At 43.8% G+C, this 22,445-nt stretch overlaps 1 protein-coding gene across 4 annotated transcripts in view; it reads left to right on the top strand.

Moving 5' to 3' along the window:
• Positions 1-22,445, top strand: part of PRKCE (protein kinase C epsilon) — a 542,503-nt gene that overhangs the window by 301,311 nt on the left and 218,747 nt on the right. For 3 of the 4 annotated variants that reach the window (XM_027555170.1, XM_027555172.1, XM_027555168.1), the window contains exon 4: positions 1,083-1,196. The exons of the other annotated variant lie outside the window; for it this stretch is intronic. In XM_027555170.1, the coding sequence (XP_027410971.1) occupies positions 1,083-1,196 (114 nt within the window). The remainder of the gene's footprint in view (positions 1-1,082; positions 1,197-22,445) is intronic. 4 annotated transcript variants of the gene reach the window in all.

Raw genomic sequence — 22,445 nt, forward strand, 5'->3', positions numbered from 1 at the left:
GGAGAGTTTTGAGCATCCTCAGATTTTGGTATCTGCCTGGGTCCTGGAACCAATCACCTCTGCTGATACCAAATGATGACTGTACACTCTTTTGTATCTGGTTTCTTTCATTCAGCATTCTGTTTATGAGATTCATCCCTGCTGTTGTGTATTGTTGTTTAGTCATGAAGTTGTGTCTGACTCTTTACAACCCATGGATTGCAGCACGCTAGGCTTCCCTGTCCTTCCCTGTTTCCCTGAGTTTGCTCAAACTCATGTCCATTGAGTCAGTGATGTTGCCTAACCATCTCATCCTCTGCTGCACTCTTCCCCTTTTGCCTTCAATCTTTCTGAGAGTCAGGATCTTTTCCAATGAGTTGGCTCTTCACATCAGGTGGCCAAAGTATTGAAGCTTCAGCATCAGTCCTACCAATGAGTATTCGGGGTTGATTTCCCTCAGGATTGACTGGTTTGATCTCTTGCAGTCCAAGGGTCTCTCAAGAGCCTTCTCTAGCACCACAGTTCGAAAGTATCAGTCCTTCGGTGCTCAGCCTTCTTTGTGGTTCATCTGTTGTGTGTAGTTTGCTCATTTTCATTGCCATGGAATTGTGGGAATATCTATCTGTTCTACCATTGATGGGCACGTGGTCATTTCCAGTTTAGAAGCAATGTAAATAATGCTGCTGTGAACATTCTAGTTTGCATCTTTTGGTGAACAAATGTACACAGTGGTGTTGCATGCATACCTAGGAGTAGGACTGCTGAGTCATGCGGTGGCCACTGTCAACTTGAGTAGATTCTGTCAGTGTCCCCAGATGGCTGTACCAACTTACTCTGCCACCAACAGCGTATGAAGAGTTCTAGTTGCTCCATGACTCTGCCAAAGTTGCTATTGTTAACACATCCCTAATCCACTTTCAGCATTTCTAGTGGATGTGTTTCATTGTAATTTTTCTTCTTTTTTTATTGTGGTAAAACATACATAGCATTTAGATTTACCATTTTGACCATTTTATAGTGTACAGTTCATCAGCTTTGAGTACATTTACGCTTTTGTGCAATCATCACCACTATTCAACTCCAGAACTTTCCTCGTTTTACAGATTGGCACTTTGTACCCGTTAAACACCAAGTCTTCATTTCCTGGGCCTTCACGGCTGACAAACACCACTCTGCTCTCTCTCTCTCTGTGAATCTGACTACTCTAAGTACCTCACGTAAGTGAAATTGTACAATATTTATCCTTCTGTGACAGGTATATTTTACTTGCATAATGTTCTCAAGCTCATCCATGTTATAGCATGTGTCAGAAATTCCTTTATTTTTAAGACTGAATGGTATTCCACTGTATATATGTACCATATCTGTTGATCCATTCATCTTTTGATTTTATTCTGATTTTAGCTTATATTTCTTACAATTTTGTGTTTCTCTTGAGCACCTTTTATATGATCAGTAGCTGTTTGGATATCCTCCTTTAAAAGTACCTACTCAAGTCTTTTGCCCATTTTTCTATTGGATTGTCAGCCTTTTTCTTTTTAATTTGTGGGAGACCTTTATATATTCCAGAGCTGAGTCTTTGTTGAATGTATGAATTCCAAGTCCCTTCCTCTAATCTGTTGCTTGCCTTTTCAGTCCTTAAGAATATATTTTGGTGAATAGAAGCCCTCAGTGAGGTAGTCCAATTTATCCAATATTTTTCCTTTACGGATAACACTTTTGTGTGTGTCCTATTCAAGAAACTGCTGTCTACCTGAAGATTATGGTATATCCATCTTCGTTTTCTTCCAAAAACTGTATTGTTTTCCTTTTCATGTAATGTGTCTGCCTTTTCAGTTAGTAATAATTTTCAATCCTAGGGAAACAGGGATTTGCGTGTACTCCTAGGATGTGGGCAGCACTGTAGTGAAACCGAATTAACCCAGGCAAGTGGTAGCCAGCTCAGTGACTGATAAAAGCCTACACTGGTGAAGGTATTCCTTGCTTGGACATCAGATGTGCTTCTGAAGAGTTGCATGTCTATCTAGCAAATTTGCCCATGTTATAAATGCCAAGTCTGCAGCTTTTCAGACCTTTTCACCAAAGGTTAGGAGGTATTCTCTTAAACCACTTCCCCTCTACAGAGTTGCCAAACTCACTCTGCCTCCCATTCCTTCTGACACCCAAGAGCACACTTTTGAAGACTCTCATTAGTGGCTCAGCGGCCGGCCTCCATCCTTTCAGTTGTATACTAATCAAAAGTCATTTGTGTTTGTTGTTTTTCTTCTAATTACATAATTTTGATCCAATCACAGTTAATCTAATGAAATTAGAGCATGAAAAGAAAACGTTTCTATGAAAACTAAGCTGAATGTACTAGAAAGAGTCACTGAAGATCAATTGCTAATAAAATCTGTTGAATTATGCGTGGGAGGGAAAAACAGTAGGATCCTGAAGTGGGGAAAGGGACAGATAATAAAACTTTAAAGAGATTCTCAGTTCATATTGACAGTCTGTTGTTCCACCTCCACATCCCACCCCCAGAGCCCCCCACCCCCCAAGACTCTCCTTTGGGGGTATTCATCTACTCCCTCCGGCGGCGGGTCAGGTGGTTATTTTATGAGTGGATTTCATTTATTAATTCAGTTCTTTTCACCCCGCCCGCTCCCGGGGTGTAACAACAATAACCAGTGCCCCAGGCCACGGTGCTGGGAAAGTGCTTAGAAGACAGGGGAAACCTTTTGGCACCCACGCGGTTCTGAAACACCCGGGAGCAATCAGCCTGAGTCACTGCCTTGGCGGAAGTGGGCCAAGCAAGGAATTAGCCAGTAGGTTTCTCTGCTCACCGATGTCCTCCTCCACCGTTGTTTCTTTCCGGAGAGGAAGCCTGTGGGAAGCTCAGATCATTCGTTGACTCGCGCGCCCCCGTGTGGCTATGGTGGGCGGTTGGAAAAATGCGACCAGATTTTCCTTTGCCCAAGGCCAGAGAAGGCAGCAGGCAGCCTCTGATCCACCTTGAAACAAGTATTTTCCATAATCTTCAATTGCTTATTTCTGTTATTTTTTCAAAAATTATTTGTACATTTTAATTACAGTAGTTAATTTAGTGAACATGTTGATTCTTACGGAAAATTATGTGATTTTATTAAAATCATGACTTGGTCATAATATTGTCAAGGTGAGCTTTGTTTTTTAGAGCTTTTAAATTGAAGTATAGTTGATTTACAATGTTGTGTTAGTTTCAGGCTACTATTGCTGTTATTTTTAAACGTTATTTTTATTGCTGTTATTAAGTTAAGCATCCTATGGCCTTATTCAACTCAAGTTACAAGGCATGGTTTATGGAGCCCACAGATTTTCTGCAGGTGTAATCAGTGCCCCCTCCCAGCTCTGGGAGACTTCCTCCAACCACAGCCTCTTACTGGTACATGTTTTTAATCAAAAGGAATAGAAACAAAAGCTGTAGCTCTGACTGTCCTTTTTCTACTTTCAGGCTATTAATAATCAGTGGGGCTGAGCTAGCGAATTTCCAGCATGGAGACCTGGGCCTAGCACAGGTACAAGGCTTCTGGTGCTTGTATTTTGAATCCTACAGGTGCTTGGACTTTCTTTTCTGGATCCTTTGGGCAGTGATACGAAAGAGGAGATGTGCTCCCTACAGCAGGGTTCTCCAGCCTCCAGGATCTAATATCTGAGGTGGAGCTGATGTAATAATAATAGAAATAAAGTGCTCAATAAATGCAATGCACTTGAATCATCCCGAAACCATCTACCACCCTGCTCCGCCCTGCCCCCAGTCCATGGAAAAATTGTCTTCCATGAAATTGATCCCTGGTGCCAAAAAGGTTGGGGACTGATGCCCTAAGGGATGAGCAATGTGATTCCCTTTGGGAAGAAAAGATCCAAATTCCATTCACTTTTTAAAATCTGCCTTATTTTTTTTTTCTTTTGTGTGTAAGTTTATAGTAGTAATTCAATAAAAACAGCTGGGGGTGGGCAGTAGATGCTCTTGGTGCCCCAGCACAGCCCTATTCCTTGGTCCACCACTGAGGTCACCTGCAGAATACCGAGAAACATCCCACGTGTCTCTGCCTGAGGTGATCCAAACCACAGTCTTATGGAATAAGGGCTAACACTCGATGGTCCCCTGTTTTAGGTGGTTTGATTTTAGGAAAAATGCTCTTAGGTACACATCACTCCTTGAGTGCCTACTGTGTGCCTGATGCTTTAAAATGATTATTTTGTAAAGGTCACATGGACTTTGGAAATAGATGTTACTAACTCTTACGTGGAGATGAGAAAACAGCCTTAGCAAAAGGCTGCAGGATCTGGAGCAGAAAACAGGTCTCACTGGGCCCTGTCCTCCCCCAACCCTTGCCAGCTTCCCCATGGTGACAGTGAGCTCCAGCCATGTCCCTCCTAGGGCTCCAGCCCCCAGATTCTCACTGTCTCCCTCCCTCCTCACCTCTACTCTCTCTCCTCCTCACCTCCCAACCCCCATCTCCGCCCTATTCCTCTAGTGTCATCAGGAGCCAGTGTGGCCCTAGGAGTGAAGAGTTGGAACCTCATATGATAACCATCCACTCAGGAGGAAACAGGAGCTTTGCCTATCTCAGGACAGGCTGAGAGGGAGATTTTCAGCCCCTTGGAGAGGATTACAATGGTAGACACCATTGTAGGTGGCTTGGCCAAAGAAGGTGCTGTCTGGCAATTCAGTGCATCCTGTGGGCTCTTGAGAACCAGGATGAGTAGTTTATCCTCCAAGAAAGGACACAGTTGAGACTGAGAGGTGGTGCTATTCACAATGACTCTGGGAAAACAGGCAAATTCCAGGACCCTCCTGGGTGAAGTGGAAGCTGTGTTCTCCCTTTCTGCTCCATATACCTGTCCTGAGTTTCCCATGTTTTTATGATTGGCCTCTGCATCCCTTTTTAATATTTTGGTACCTTCCCCTCTCACCATTGTCAATCCTTACAAAAGCCATTTATTCAGGGAGCAAACTTTCTGGCCTTCAGTTTTCATTCTTTTCTAACTTAGGACCCCCTTCTCTTTTACCTAAACTTAGCCATTTCTTGATTATTTGACCATAAATTCATTGTGTCGTGCTTTATTCAGCAACTTTTGGAACAAAAGGAACAAATGTACACGTTTGCTTAAACTGCTTAAATGTATGTATACAAAATCATGACACTTTTCTTTCTCACTCGTTTACTATCTCAGAAACATCAGCCCCATGCATGATATATGATGTTGTAAACCTCCAGGGGCAGAGACCAGTCCTCTTGCCCAGCTAGGCGTGGTGGGCATTGCATGGACCGCTGCTTGTAGCTCTGCTCTTAGAGTTCTGTGGCTGAGTCAGCACTCAGGAATCCAGCGCAGTAGGCTAATTCCCCACTGGCTCCAACCTCATCCAATCCCAGGGAGATCCAGCCCAGAGCATCCTGCCAGGGTGGAGGAGGTGCTGGCCTGTCACTTACCAAGTGATTTCTTCTCCTGGAAAATGTCAAAAAAAAAAAAAAAAGGCAAGTGAAAACAGACCTCTATACATCATATTCCTCTGAGCCTCCTTCTTACGGTCACTGTGGGTCCTTAGTAAAAGAAATGGGTATTAGTCTGAAGAAAGAGCAATGTGATGGAAATGTGAAATGTTATTATTAAACATCCTAAGGTTTATCTTGGTAGCACCCCAGTAGTGACAAACAGGAGACAGGCTTGTTAAAGCCAGTACCACTGCCATCCTCAGGACTCACCATTTACATTCCCTCATTAGCAGCCCTAATATCAGGTGGTCAGGCCCTGGAGCTGACCTTTTTGCTGCTCTGTCATCATTTTATACCCTCCTGTCCTGGAGACTAGCATCTGAGCACTCTTTCATTAGATTACTAACGCTTTCAGAGACATTTCCAACTCTGTGTCATTAAGAGAAAAATGCATTGACTGAAAAAAAAAAAAGTGTTTTACTTAAGTGATTCCAGCAGCCGTTAGCTAATGCACTGTTAAGTCATGCTTGCTGTAAATTGTTGTGGGTATCTGCTGTCATTTCTGAGATGTGGGTGTAACCCATCCCCTCACCATGCTGGGCTGGCAAGTACATTCAGAAAACAGGCACCCACACACCCACTTGCCCCCTGTATAACCTCAAAGAGTCTCCTTGCTCAGTTGATTTCCTGTTCTGGAGCTCACCTCTGCATCTTCCTGGCTGCTGCCTTTTGTCCCTCTCGTAATGGCTCCTAGAAACTGGCATCAGCAGTGCAAATTGGAGATTGTCTTCATGTGCAGATGAACGTAGACTCCATTTCCAGCCCATCTCCTGGCATTTGCTTTGAATAATCCAATGTTAGCCCTCATCGCGGAGAAGGCAATGGCACCCAACTCCAGTACTCTTGCCTGGAAAATCCCATGGACGGAGGAGCCTGGTAGGCTGCAGTCCATGGGGTCGCTAAGAGTCGGACACGACTGAGCGACTTCACTTCCACTTTTCACTTTCATGCATTGGAGAAGGAAATGGCAACCCACTCCAGTGTTCTTGCCTGGAGAATCCCAGGGACGGGGGAGCCTGGCGGGCTGCTGTCTATGGGGTCGCACAGAGTCGGAAACGACTGAAGCGACTTAGCAGCAGCAGCAGCCCTCATCAGGAGGTATGTAAGAGTGTGAGTGTGTGAGTGTATGTGTGTGTATCTAGGGGAGAGGTAAGAAGTCGGATTAGGGGTCATATGGTTTAGGGGCATGGCATCTGAAGTAGAACCTGCTTACAGCTCATACTCGGACCATGTGCGCCGCTAGGAAATAGGAAACAAACAAGAGCACTTCCATTTGCATCTATTTTCTTACCTAAGAAACAAAAGAATGATTTCATTTTAATACTCAGCATATAGACTGCCAGTACTACCTGTTTATAATCTATAAGAAAATAAACCTATATGTCAGAAAGTTTTTACCTATACTTACAGTCAAAAATACTTGGAAACCTTTGGCTTAGTCAATCCAAATAGATCCAAGGAATGGAAGAAGCAGAGAGCATGTTAATCAGAGCAAAAGTGAATGTGTCCAGGGCCATGTACAAATACTTGTACATGCACACTCATGCACTCACCAAAGATATACACATAGGATACCTGTGTCCACTCACACATGTAATCACACTCACCTGACACCTGATTGTATTGACACACACACATTACTCATATTTACTACACCAACATACCACATGCATATCATACATACACACCTACCTTCACTTACTGCTCACTCCTGCACACATTCGCTACCAATTGCATTCATTCAAAAACACAGACACTCCCATGCTTGCCCCCAATTCACATGCACATACAAACACACCACATGGTCTCAAACACAAGTCACCTTTTGACTAATAAACTTACTAGACACCTGTTCCCAAGGGTAAGCAGTAGCATGATTCACCCCTTGAAGATGCACTACTGGCCACTTGCTGTCTGACTTAACCCCTTTTGATGGCTGGCATCAGACCTGAGCCTTTGGAAGTCAGTGTCCAGTGTGTACACTGAAACTTTGCGACCGGGATATCTTCTGCACACTCAACACCATCAGTGTAGTCATCTGCAGATCAGGTGACATGAGGGCAGGTGAGAGGCAAAGACATGGTCTCCAGCCTTGAGACGCTTAATATCTGGATTGGGAGATACTACAGACCTGTATCAACTAGGCACTGACAGCTGTTTATGACGGAGCAGCATTTGAGGGAAAGGAGGGACAGAGGTCAGTGGGAGGAGTTTGAGGAAGAAGTAGGACTTCTGCTGGGCCTTGAAGGGTGGTTGAATTAAAAAGGGAGAGAGAAGGGAGGATTCAGCCAGCACAGTTCTATCTGTAAGGGGCTGAGGATCAGGGGAGCTTACATCACTTTTTCTGGAGTAGCCCCCTGGTCATCAGGCAGTTCAAGCATGCACTGGGGGAGCCTAGAGGGATTTCAAGGGATGGAAAGTTACTGAGCTAGACAAGCTTTAAGATTCACTTGAGCCCTGGGCCTTTGTGATATGACAGCCTTTCCTGGCACACTCTGGCTAAGAAAGTGATAAATTTACTGATTATGGGGAGAGTATTCTTGGGGATGAAAGACCCCATTGCTGGAGGGGTTGAAACCTCTTCTACAGTGATTAAAACAAGAGGTTCAGGCAAGAGGCTGCTGTGGTTAGCTGGAAGTTCTGGCTCAGTGGGGTCTGTCTTTCCAAATAGCTATCGAAGCAAACTCTTAGAAACCAAACCTAATTGCTATTTTGAATTTGTCACTTCTTCTTGTGGCATGACACCCTAGCTTAGTCCGTGGAGTGTGAGCACTCTTGCTTAGAGAGAGAAATATAGGAAAGAAAATGCCTGTTTTTAATCAATTCAGTCACTCAGTTGTGTCTGACTCTTTGTGACCCCATGAATTGCAGCACGCCAGGCCTCCCTGTCCATCACCAACTCCCGGAGTTCACTCAGACTCACATCCATCGAGTCAGTGATGCCATCCAGCCATCTCATCCTCTGTCGTCCCCTTCTCCTCCTGCCCTCAGTCCCTCCCAGCATCAGAGTCTTTTCCAATGTGTCAACTCTTTGCATGAGGTGGCCAAAGTACTGGAGTTTCAGCTTTAGCATCATTCCTTCCAAAGAAATCCCAGGGCTGATCTCCTTCAGAATGGACTGGTTGGCTCTCCTTGCAGTCCAAGGGACTCTCAAGAGTCTTCTCCAACACCACAGTTCAAAAGCATCAATTCTTTGGCACTCAGCATTCTTCACAGTTCAACTCTCACATCCATACGTGACCACTGGAAAAACCATAGCCTTGACTAGACGGACCTTTGTTGGCAAAGTAATGTCTCTGCTTTTGAATATGCTATCTAGGTTGGTCATAACTTTCCTTCCAAGGAGTAAGCCTCTTTTAATTTCATGGCTGCAGTCACCATCTGCAGTGATTTTGGAGCCCAGAAAAATAAAGTCTGACACTGTTTCCCCATCTATTTCCCATGAAGTGATGGGACCAGATGCCATGATCTTCATTTTCTGAATGTTGAGCTTTAAGCCAACTTTTTCACTCTCCTCTTTCACCTTCATCAAGAGGCTTTTGAGTTCCTCTTCACTTTCTGCCATAAGGGTCGTGTCATCTGCATATCTGAGGTTATTGACGTTTCTCCCAGCAATCTTGATTCCAGCTTGTGCTTCGTCCAGCCCAGCGTTTCTCATGATGTACTCTGCATATAAGTTAGATAAGCAGGGTGACAATATACAGACTTGACGTACTCCTTTTCCTATTTGGAACCAGTCTGTTGTTCCATGTCCAGTTCTAACTGTTGCTTCCTGACCTGCATATAGGTTTCTCAAGAGGCAGGTCAGGTGGTCTGGTATTCCCATCTCTTTCAGAATTTTCCACAGTTTATTGTGATTCACACAGTTAAAGGCTTTGGCATAGTCAATAAAGGAGAAATAGATGTTTTTTTGGAACTCTCTTGCTTTTTCGATGATCCAGCGGTTGTTGGCAATTTGGTCTCTGGTTCCTCTGCCTTTCCTAAAACCAGCTAATACAGGCATTAAAAACAAATATTTTTTTACTTTTTATTTTCATCTGAGGCAAATCCAATAAGGATTCTATTTCTATCTGTTAAGCATTGACAGAATGAATCGTTGTGTTAGTTAAGTTCCAAAGACACCTATTAAAGAACATTTTGGCCAAAGACAGTGCCTATCTGAGTATACCCTGAGATGCCTAGAAAAGATCTACATGTGGTGGGATGGTAACCATGATAACATCATTTGGTTGATGGTTTCCAAATTGTACAGGTGAGAATAAAATAACAATTTAGGCAACATTTCCTTCTTAGAATCCATTTAGGTGCCATAACTGAGTCTTATGTACATTTTGTGTATATGTCATATACGGAGGAACAGGCAGCCTTTGTGATGTGAAAGCTCCTGAAACAGTTCTCAGGAGGGGACTGACGGGGACTGGCACAGGCCATGAGCTTAGTAAACCATGTTGGCCTGATGATGAGGTCCTCTTAGAAAGGCTTAGAACGTGAGTAGATTATGGATTCCCTTCTTCCCTGTGCTTTGGGAAGCATGCTGTTTTCTGATTCTACAATTAATTCTTGGGCAAGTCATTCAATCTCCTTGAGATTCAATTTTTTGACAATAAAATGCATTGTATGTATTATTATACACACATAATTAAATGAGTGTATTGATGTCAAAACTCTCTGTCAACTTCAGTCTTGATTAAACATTATTTAAATAATAAATACTGCATGTGCTTATAGGAAAAGACTGAATAATATGGAGGAGTGCTTTAGAGAGTGAAATAAAAGTTGTCTGACCTCTCAGTTCCCCTCCCTGGAAGCCTGCTGCCGTCCCTTTCTTTTTTTATAGATTTTGGTCATGTCTGATTCTTTGTGACCCCATGGACTGTAACCCACCAGGTTCCTCTGTCCATGGAATTCTCCAGGCAAGAATACTGGAGTAGGTAGTGATCAAAGTGCTACACAAATACTTGAAATGATTTATTTCAGATAATCTTTCATCTTTTGTAGTATTTTGTAAATTGACAAATCATTTTAGCCAAAGAGAATAATTGCATCCCATGAGCTAGGACACAGCAATGAAGATTCAGGAGGATTTAAGAGCTCATTGTAGGTAATTTTCTACTTGTCTACTTTTATTATAAGAGGACAATTCCTGTGTTAAAGGACATCATTCAGTTTCTCCTAAATTTAACACTCCTTTATTTATTCCTCCACTTTTTTTAAAAAAGGGAATTTTTGCACTTACCATGTAGAAAGTACTTAACCAGCCTATGAAAGATTAAAAGGACCATAATCATCTATATATATATATAGAACAGGGTATATGGGCATTAAGAAGGCTGTGAGTAGAAGTCGCAGGAATTGTCCATGGACCCTGCTAGCCAGGGGTTTCCCGGGAGGACGTGGCATTTGACGTGGTGCTTGCAGATGAGTTACAACTGAGACATACAAGATGAGAACTAGTTTTCCTATAAAAACTGAAAATCTGTGAAATTACACAGATCAGAATTTCTTCTTTCCAGAGTTCTTTTTTATTTCTTACATGCTTTTGAGTTCCATTGTCCCAAATACTCTTGAGGAGGACCCAGGAAGATAAAGTTCTCACCAGATGACACAAGCGTATAAAAATGTGTCAGCTGAGTTACACTCTCTTGGCATAAACCCAGCCTTCATACCTGCTTTCCTGGGTCCTCTTCATGAAGAGTCCATGTTTGCAGAGGGCACCAGATAGGTGCTCTAGAGGCTGTGTCTGTGTTAAGTCAACAAGGGAGAATTTGGAGTCCCCATGCAATGAAACTGCCCTGTCTAGATCACGGACAGAACTAAGTTGCTGGAGCCAGGAAAGACATAAAAGAGCATTCAGTCCACAAGAGCATCGTTTTACAGAGTTTGGAGACTCGGGCATAGAGCAGTGATGTGATTTACTCCAAGGCAGTGAGATGTGGGGAGAAAACTGAGTCAGGTGTGGGAAGAACCTTGGTGTCAGGGGTCAGTTCCAGTGCTCAGTCACCGTGACCCGCCCCCCTCCCCCCAACAAAGAGCCATTGCTTGTAGATTCTTGCCCAGATTCATTGACACCACAGCCTTTAGAACTGAATCACTGAGCTGGTGATTCAGTTCTACCCACCCCCATTCTGCCTCACTGTTCTAGTTCCATTTACTCCTTTTAGGCTTCTTGGTTGCTATTTTGTTTTGTATCTTATGGATGGCCACAGGCATCAGGCTGTGGGGGAAGGGCATGTCTCCCCAGGGGGCATTCCTGATGTGTGAGCTGTGCATGGGACTCCTTGCAACCAGTACAGAAAAGACAGCTCAGCTCAGGGTGGTGGCTGCACTGGTGTAAAAGTTTGTAAGAACATGCTGACTTGACGCTTAGGATCTCTGCATTCTACTTTATGTAAATGAATACTTAATTACAAAAGAAAAAAGCCACGCAAATGGCTTCACTTGTAAATCCTTGGATATTAGGTGGGTAAATTCTGCCTACGAAGCCACTTAGGGGTAGATACAGAAGTGGCACTCGGTAAAGTGAGGATGCTGGTCTTCTGCTTCCAGCCATCCCTCTCATTGCCCTTTCCCTCTCCAGGAATGGTTTTTCCAATTCCTGCTGCACTTCCAGCCCCCTATATACTTCCCATGGGCCTCCAGCTGCCCTAGGTTGGTCCCATCGGGCAGGGAAATGACTACCACACCAGAGCACTAAGTGTAGGGTGTGTTCTGGGAGAACTCTAGTCCCAGAGGAGGACTGGGAGGCCCACACTGCCCAGCTGTCACTGGTTGAGCATGTACTGTGTCCCAGGCCCTGTGCCCAAAAGAACAACTTGCTCACAGTAGAACATAAGCTACTGACATGGTGAAGGGCTTTTCTTCTCCTTCAAGGAGACCACATGAATGGCCACTTATACCTATGAGTGTGGCCAACTGGATGGCAGTGATGATAAGCGCAGAGATGAACTGAATTCAGTACTCTGCACATATAAGTCATTAGTAAGCACAAAACAAGTAGGGCTGCTCTTAGCCCCCCATCTGCATGGCCACGGTGGATTGTGAAGTTGACAGAGGCCCTCCTGGAGTATAGGGTGTTGAGTGAATATCAACCAAAGTGACCAGAGTTTGCAGAGCCCTTCTGCAAAGGAGCCCTGTGTCTCTCACCTTCTTGCCCACCGCTGGACCCCACACCCTCAGGACCCTTGATCAGACCGTCTCTGGCTGTGAGTCATACACGGTCACTGTGTGGCTGACCATGCAGTAAGGCCGCTTGGCCTGCTTGTCTTCTCATTTGTCTTCTGGCTCGCTTTACCTGAATCTATTTTCCATTTTAATTTTATGGAAATGAATTTTAAGTTACCCAACTCAGAACCCTGGGACATGCTGGCTCAGCTCTTCCCAGGGTTTGCAGGGACAGCTGTCACGTCTGTTCACTTGAGCGGAGAGAAGGCAAGGGACTAGAGAACAGAGCTGTCTAATCCCAGGAACAGCAGCCTCAAGCTCTTGTTAAAAGAAGAAGGTCAACAATGGTGAGAGACGGGGGAGTCATCCTGCCAGCTCGGTGCCCCTTAATCTTTTTGAGATCCACGCCAGTGCCCTGGGAAATATCCAGTCATAAGTTGTAAGAGGTTCTTACTGGAGTGCTGTGGAGGAGAAGATGAATTAAAGGTCAGTAGAACAGATTGTGATAAAGGTAGCACTGTGATTTGTGGGATTCATCCCCCTTTGCTTGCTGCATGGAATTTCCCAGGAGAGAAAGTCCAAATGAAGGAGGGTCTGTGACCACCCTCTTGAGTAGTTCAGAATGCTGCCCCGGGCACACCTTGGCTCTCACCACCCCTCAGGGGCAACATTCGCACACCATGGATGACAAAGTGAACTTGTGTTGATTATGCAGTGGCCAGGTGCTCCAGGACCTTTACTCTGCTGTGGATTCAGCAAATAGTCGGTGCCACCCTCAGAACTGGAGAGGTAGGCTTTGGAATCAGACTTGGGTTCTCAGCCGGCTTTGTCACTTTCTGTTGTATCGTGGTTGTACCTCTATGAGTTTTGGTCTTCTCATCTGAAAATTAGGGTAGTAGTGGTACTTTCCTTGTAAGTGGTTGTGAGGATTACTGATAATATACGCAACCACCTATCACCATGCTTGGTGCATAATCAATGGTGCCTGCTCTTATGACAAGGACTGAATTATTTCCGTCGTCCTAGCTATTTGCATTGCCTGACTTCTGTAGTCCCTCAGTCAGGTTCAGTCTATAGGATCCAAGGGACAGCATCCTCTTAGTTCTGCTTCCCCCTGTCCTTCTCTGGCTTCAAATTCCTGGTTGAGTATCCCCAGCTCTACCTTGACTGGGCTTTCTGCAGTGGAGAGCTACTCTGACTCCATAGTCAAGTCCATGGTCTGGCCTCCTGCTCAGTGTCCCAGGACTTTCCATGTACCCGGACCTGCCCTCGACTAGTCCTGTGCCACTCCTCCTGTGGCTGGATCTTCCTTGGGAAGCTGGTTGCCTGTAAGCCCCTCTGCCTGTCCTCTGTCCTGGAATCTCCTTCCTAACTTCCTCCTGTCCAGCACCTCCTACCTGTGCTAAGCCCTTCCCTCCTTGCCCCACTGCCCCTGATCCCAGTTCCTTCTCTCTTTTCCCAGATTGCACCAGATGTCAGTTCTCCCCTCTAGAGACTCTGATCCTTGGATCCAGACCTCCAGTCTGCCCTGTCCTACCCAACAGCCAAGTCCCAGTTATGATCCAGAAGACCTAGACTCTATAAGACATTCACTCCCCCCAAGGTCATCAATCAGCCCCCAAAGTAATTCATGTTAGAATAGGGTAGAAGGAAGACTCTCCAAACCTCTCTCTGTTGTTCTTATTGTAAAGATGTGTATGCCTACTAAGTCGCTTCAGTCGTGTCTGACTCTTTGTGACCGCATGGACTGTAGCCCGCCAGGCTCCTCTGTCCATGAGATTCTCCAGGCAAGAATACTGGAGTGGGTTGCCATGCTCTCCTCCAGGGTATTGTAAAGATAGGACCACAGAAATAAAGTATGGCATATCCATTCAATGGGATATTATTTGGCAATAAAAAGAAATAATGTACCAATACATGCTATGATATGGATGAACCTTAAAAATATTATGGTAAGTGAAAGCAGCCAGACACAAAAGGCCACATTTAGTATGATTCTATTTATATGACATGTCCAGAATAGGCTAGAGACAGAAATTTCATTAGTGATTGCCAGGGGAAGAGGGAGGGAAATGCAGAATGCCTGCTAAAGGGTATGGTTTACCCTTCAATATCTGTAAAGGCTCTGTGTGCCTGTGTGCCAGCAAGCATTCATTCTGAATGTGACATTATCACATGGGGTTTCTTTTTGTCATGATGAAAATGTCCTAAGATTATCTGTAGAGATGGTAGCACACCTGTGAATATACTAAATACCATTGATGACCTGCTTCAAGTAGGTCAGTGGTATCAGTTCAGCTCAGTTCAGTCGCTCAGTCGTGTCCGACTCTTTGTGACCCAATGAATTGCAGCACGCCAGGCCTCCCTGTCCATCACCAACTCCCGGAGTTCACTCAGACTCATGTCCATCGAGTCAGTGATGCCATCCAGCCATCTCATTCTCTGTCGTCCCCTCCTCCTCCTGCCCCCAATCCCTCCCAGCATCAGAGTCTTTTCCAATGAGTCAGCTCTTCACATGAGGTGGCCAAAGTACTGGAGTTTTAGCTTTAGCATCAGTCCTTCCAAAGAACACCCAGGGCTGATCTCCTTCAGAATGGACTGGTTGGATCTCCTTGCAGTCCAAGGGACTCTCAAGAGTCTTCTCCAGCACCACAGTTCAAAAGCATCAATTCTTTGGCGTTCAGCTTTCTTGACATAGTGACCCACAATACGGGGACATTCTGTCCCCATAAAGCTGTTACCAAAAAAGATAGTTAAGGAATAAATGTTAAAAGGTTAAAATAATGTTGATAATACAATGCTAGCATAGCTGTTTTAATTTTTATCTATCTTTGGTTCTTCAGCTACTTGAAAACATCTTTTTTGTTTTTTTTTCAGATAGCTATTATGATTAAATTTTTTTTTTAAATTTTATTTTATTTTTAAACTTTACAAATTGTATTAGTTTTGCCAAATATCAAAACATCTTTTTATGTGATTATAGCTTCAGTGTACTTTTTCCATGTTCTTTTTAGCAAACATTTGTCCATTTTATTATGTAGTCTTTATAATTATTATTTGTATTCTATCAGTTTGAAATCTCATTTAATTATTTTCCAGTTGGTAGGCATTTATGTTTCTAGATTTGTTGTGGCAGTGGTGGCATTCATAATTCCAGATCTGTTGTGGCGGTAGTGATTATGAGAGTGTTTCTATAGAACTAAAAATATCTTTAGGATTATTTCTCTGGAGATGGACTATTCAGTCAACATTCCTTTCAATGAGATTTCTGTTCCTTTTCTAGTCTGTTTTACCCAATAAAACTTGGAGATGTAAAAATGGCTGAGAAGCAGGAGAAAGTCAGAGCACAGTGGGCATGTGAGGTCGGCAGTGTTCCTCTGAGCAGTAATGAAACTCCCTTCCCACCCGCACCCTAGACACTGTTCAGGCATTGCTCACATGTAAGTGTCTATTTGTGCACCTTACTCCCAGGCTAGTAACTCCAGCCTGGGCAACAGTTCATCTGTCAATTGTATCTGGTTCAAAGTTGCACTGTGCAGGACAGTCACAAGTGTTCCTGTGTTACATCTCCAAATTCAGTGGACTGAGTTCAAGTCCTTGAGGTATAATAATGTCACATTCAGAATGAATGCTTGCTGGCACGTGGGCACACAGAAGCTTTACAGATATTGGAGATACTTCAAACACACATGAAAAAGCAGGAATAATTTAGTGGCAACCTCATTACCACTAGTTTGCAAGTATAAAAATGTAGCATTTTCTTCAGAGCTTTTTCACTGTTAGAGACAAGAGACACAGTTGGAATTTCCTTGAGAAGAGATTTCTGCTCCTCCTCTTTCCCAGAGGTAGCCCATTCATGTGTATGCATGTATGTTCTGTATAAAAGACATATGTGTGTGTCCATAAATGTTTTGTAAATTTGATTTTATATAAATGGTATCATTCTGTACATTTTCTTTTGTAATATATATATATTTAATATAAATTTATTTTAATTGGAGGTTAATTACTTTACAATATTGTATTGGTTTTGCCATACATCAACATGAATCTGCCACAGGTATAAACGTACTCCCCATCCTGAACGCCTCCTCCCTCCTCCCTCCCCTTACCATCCCTCTGGGTCATCCCAGTGCACCAGCCCCAAGCATCCTGTATCCTGCATTGAACCTGGACTGGCGATTCGTTTCATATATGATATTATACATGTTTCAATGCCATTCTCCCAAATCATCCCACCCTCTCCCTCTCCCACAGAGTCCAAAAGACTGTTCTATACATCTGTGTCTCTTTTGCTGTCTCGCATACAGGGTTATCGTTACCATCTTTCTAAATTCCATATATACGTGTTAGTATACTGTATTGGTGTTTTTCTTTCTGGCTTACTTCACTCTGTATAATAGGCTCCAGTTTCATCCACCTCATTAGAACTGATTCAAATGTATTCTTTTTAATGGCTGAGTAATATTCCATTGTGTATATGTACCACGGCTTTCTTATCCATTTGTCTGCTGACGGACATCTAGGTTGCTTCCATGTCCTGGCTATTATAAACAGTGCTGAGATGAACATTGGGGTACACATGTCTCTTTCAATTCTGGTCTCCTCAGTGTGTATGCCCAGCAGTGGGATTGCTGGGTCATAAGGCAGTTCTATTTCCAGTTTTTTAAGGAATCTCCACACTGTTCTCCATAGTGGCTGTACTAATTTGCATTCCCACCAACAGTGTAAGAGGGTTCCCTTTTCTCCACACCCTCTCCAGCATTTATTGCTTGTAGACTTTTGGATCACAGCCATTCTGACTGGCGTGAAATGGTACCTCATTATGGTTTTGATTTGCATTTCTCTGATAATGAGTGATGTTGAGCATCTTTTCATGTGTTTGTTAGCCATCTGTATGTCTTCTTTGGAGAAATGTCTATTTAATTCTTTGGCCCATTTTTTGATTGGATTGTTTATTTTTCTGGAATTGAGCTGCAGGAGTTGCTTGTATATTTTTGAGATTAGAATGAGAGAAAATATTAGCAAATGAAGCAACTGACAAACAACTAATCTCAAAAATATACAAGCAACTTTTGTAATATTTTTTAAGGGAATATGTTTTGAATATTTGTGTTAACATATCTAGTTCACTCATTTTAACTACCAGATGATAGTTCTTGTATGACAGTATCAAAGTTTTTATTCATTGACTTATTGGTAAGATATTCAAGCTGTTTTTAGGTGTTTGTTTGTTTTTTAACTACCACAGTGTTCCAGTGACCATCTTTGTGTGAATTTCTTTGACATATGTGTGCAAATTTCCCTAGGGTATATACTTTGGCTTCCTAGGTGGCTCAGTGGTAAAGAACCTACCTGCCAATGCAGGAGATGCAGGAGACACAGGTTCGATCCCTGGATCATGAAGATCCCCTGGAGAAGGGAATGGCAACCCATTCTAGTATTCTTCCCTGAAAAATCCCATGGACAGAGGAGCCTGGTGGACTGCAGTCCATGGGGTCACAAAGAGTTGGACATGACTGAGCCACTGAGCACACACATGTACTTAGGAAAGAACTGCTAAGTTGTAGGATATGTACATTATCAGCTTAGCTCATTATTGCCAGATTATTCTTCATGGTTATATTAATTTGCACCACCTTGGGACAGTATATAGAGTTTGCTTCTTTACCTCTTCTTCGAAACTTAGGAACGTCAGAGTTTTAATTTTAGCCAACCAATAAATAAGACATGGTACCTCATTGTTGTTTTAATCTGAATTTCCCTGATTATCTGTAAGGTTAAGGATTCTGTAATGGACAGCTGTATGTCTCCTGAGAAGAAACTATTCATATCCTTTGCTATTATTTTTTTTTCTGACTGTTGGTCATCTTTTTCTTGATGGTAGAAGTTTTTGATGCATACTCAACTACCAAATCTGAGTCTATTATGTGTGGCAAATATCTTCTCAACGTGTCCATGGCTTGTCATTATAATTTATTTCTGGTGTCTTCTTGCAGTTTTAGGTTTTAATATGATTATATTTTTATCATAAGTTTGTGCTTTTTGCATTCTGAATAAATCCTTCTCTGTGGCTGTTCTGGGCCTTAGTTGCGGCACTCAGGATCTTTAGTTGCATTGAGGGATCTAGCTATGTGACCAGGGATGGAATCCAGGTCCCCTGCATTGGAGGTATGACGTCTTAGCCACTGGACCACCTATAGGAAGTCCCTATTTTCCTATTTTTAAAATAAAACATTGATCCCTGGATCGTGAAGCTCCTCTGGAGAAGGAGATGGCAAGCCACTCCAGGATTTATGGCTGGAGAATCCCATGGACAGAGGAGCCTTGCAGGCTACAGTCCATGGGGTTGCAAAGAGTTGGGCATGACTGAGGCAACTTAGCACACACAGACGAAGCTTCAGATTGTGATTGTTCTCTGGGGATAGGAGCTCCGGCTGGGTAGGTGGGAAATAGCTTTCAAAGTCATCACCAGGCTTTCTTCTGGACTCCGCCCCAGTTTCTCCAGGGACCACCAGATGCCTGATTTGATGACGCCCCAGGCCAAGTGTCTAATGAGCAATGGAGTAAAGAAGATTACTGCAAGCACGCGGAGGGCTGAGAGAGATGCATGCTGAGGGGTGGGATGCAGATCGGCACAGCGTCTGCCCCAAGCACGTGGAGGGCTGAGTGAGACGCATGCTGAGGGGGTGGGATGCAGATCGGCACAGCGTCTGCCCCATCTTCATGGTTTACACTCCTGTTGGCCTCAGGTGTCAGGTGGTCAGAGATGAGTAGCAGCTGAAGGGGAAGTGGGAGGACTGGCATTCCGTAAATACGCTTGAGAACTCAGCTCCCCCGATTAAATGTCCTCAGACTACCGGGCTAATCTTGGGGGCTATCTTTGCCCACTGGGTGGCCCCCGATTGTCTGCCTGGGACCATGTTCACTTGGGCCACTGTGACAGAAGGCCCTAAATGGTGTTCCTGCTCTTCTTCTGACCCTTGATCATGATTGTAAATTATTCTCCAATCCATCCTCAACTAATACTCAGACGATGGCTCTCATCTGTGTTCTCCAAACCTGTCATGTTGTCTGTGCTGTGCCCGTGGCCCTAGATTCACCAGGGAGCTGATTGAAATTACAAGTTTGTAAGCGTCACTCAGTGGGACTGGGGAGTGGTTCAGGATTCTATGGCTGTACCAGCTTCACAGGTCACTCCAATAAGCATCCAGGTTTGGAGAACTACTCCTCTTTGTAACTTTAACATAGGACTCTAGGGAGGAACAGGTCATCTAGGAAACAGTTTCATGAAGACTGATCAGTAACTAATGTTTCCAGTCACAGTCATCTCTCTAGATATTGCGTTGGCCGGAACTTTCATTCGGATTTTTCCATAACCTCTTATGGAAAAATCCGAAAGAATGTTTTAGTCAACCAAATATGTCCCTCTGCCTTGCAAGTCTTTGGGCTTCCATAAATCCTCCTTTACCCTGACTTCCTCGCTGAAACTGGGTGATATTTATGTGTATATGATCTCCACACTTAAGCCACACCTCCCGTGGGCCCAGAAGGGTATATAGCCTTTTTGTCATGGGACCTCCCAGCCCCTCGACTTTGATTTTAACCACAAGATTTGTGCTTTCTCGCCCTTAGGTTTAAAGGTCCTGCTCTCACCAGGGCCAGGCTAGACCGTGCAGCGCCTAACACAGTGGGGTAGGGGAAGCAGTGAGGTAACACAAGCCTGTGCTGGGGTTGGGTGTAGCCAAGGCCAAATACTTCGTGTAGGTGCAACCTGCATAACTGCACACGGAGAGCTTGGTTCTCCTGCAGCTCATCCTCCACGTTTGTGCCAAGCTGAATCAAAGCACTAACTGAGTGGTTCTGAGACCATAACATTTGATAACCTCAGATGATCCAGACTCTTCAAAGAAGCCCCAAATCCTAAAATGCCAGAGCTGAAGAGAGCTTTAGAAACCAGCTAGTCCAATATTTCTGACATAGCAATAAGCAAGCTAAAGCCCAGAAAAGGAAAGATACTCTGTCAACGGCACACAGCTGGCTGGTGGTGAGCAGAAGGAAGGACCTCAGTGCCCAGCCCACAGTGATTCTCTTTATTTCATTGCACTGTGCAGCTCCTGGGCCTTTGTAGCACAGGCAAGTCATCACTCTTCTGTTCTGCATATGCAAGTGGCTCAACACGCAGAGCACAGTAAAGTTTTAATCAGTATAACACCCCTCCTTTTGCTGCAAATATTCTGAAGGAGTAGAGGCTACAGCAGAATTTATTATAATACACCCCAAACCTCTTAAGGGTTCAAATTAAGGGAACATAAAACAACCTCTATTTTACATCAAAATTGCTATGTTAAAATTTAGCTTTACCAAACAGTTGAATTAAGTACAATTATTAGCATTACCCAAGAAATTAAGTCACTCTTCAAAGGCACTCACCACAGGAGCACTCAATGTACATTTAAAATTGGGTTTGATTGATGGAATCCACTGATACACAGCTTTCCAGGAACAGAACTTTTGTAGAAAAAGTAAGAACACTGAAAGTGCTTTGTTTAAGCCATGCCCCACAACATGAAGGTTCTGTTAGATAACCAGTTCCTGCTTTAAGGAGCCTATAAACTAACAGGACAAAAACACAGTAGCCAAATAAACCTGTAGATTTCAGGATGAGAGTTTGTTTTACTTGGGAAGCTGAGTTCACCCTGAAAACTGGACAGGAAGATCAAGTCAGCTGCCTTTTTTTTTTTTTTTTTTTTTGACATCTCTGAGTGATGTTTGAGAGGATGAAATTCTCAAATAATTGAGGGCTCCAAAATAACCCTCCACCACCTCTCCTCAAACTTAAACATTTGTGTTCAGTTGCCTGGGAGAGACTCAGCTCTGATACCTCTTTTTCCCCTTTGCCATGGGGTCCAACCTCATGTCTACTGAACACTCAGGTGATGTTGTTATAACACCTGGAAAATCTCAGAAGCTGAAGGGACCTGAAAACACACAGCTATCCATGTAACATGGGAGAATCTGAGGCCAAGGCTAGCGAAATGACTCACCTGGAGTCACGTATATGGTTAGTGGCAGAACCAAGACTTTTTTTATTATTTATTTTTATTTGGCTGTGCCAGATCTTAGTTGTGGTATGCAGGAGCTTCAGTCTTTGTTGTGGCATGCAAACACTTGGTTTTGGCATGCAGGATCTAGTTTCTTGACCAGAGATCAAACCCAGGCCCCCTGACCAGGGAGGAGCATGGAGTTTGGAGCATGGAGTCTTAGCCACTGGCTACCAGGAAAGTCCTCAGAAGCAAGACTTTATCCTCCATCACCAGACTTTCAGTTCAGGGCACTTTTCAATTAGGATGTAACATCTCCCCCTCTCCATCCCTCCCCTGCCTTCTCTCTTCTTCTTGGAATACCTCCCTTCACTACCCAATTCTGAGTCATGGCCCCCAAAACAAACATTGAACCCAAACACTTATTCAGTGTCACTGGCAGCTGCTGAGTCACATGCCTCTGGCTTGATCAATGCCCTGTCCCCCTGGGCCTCTCCTGATTTTTAATGGCCCTACCACCTACCCTTACTGTCTTCACTCTGGCTTCTTCACTCTGGCTGCACATTAGAATCCCCTGGTGGCTTTAAAGTGCCAGTGCCTGGGCCCCACCTGCTGAGATTGTGAATCAGTTGTCTGGGGTAAGCTGTGAGCACCAGCAAATCTCAGGCCTCTCCAGGTGAGTCTGAGGGTGCGTGTCATTCAGGATTAGGTCTAGTTATTTTTGTGTACCTGCTGACCCTTA

This window comes from Bos indicus x Bos taurus, chromosome 11 (assembly GCF_003369695.1).
Source record: "Bos indicus x Bos taurus breed Angus x Brahman F1 hybrid chromosome 11, Bos_hybrid_MaternalHap_v2.0, whole genome shotgun sequence".
NCBI lineage: Eukaryota > Metazoa > Chordata > Mammalia > Artiodactyla > Bovidae > Bos > Bos indicus x Bos taurus.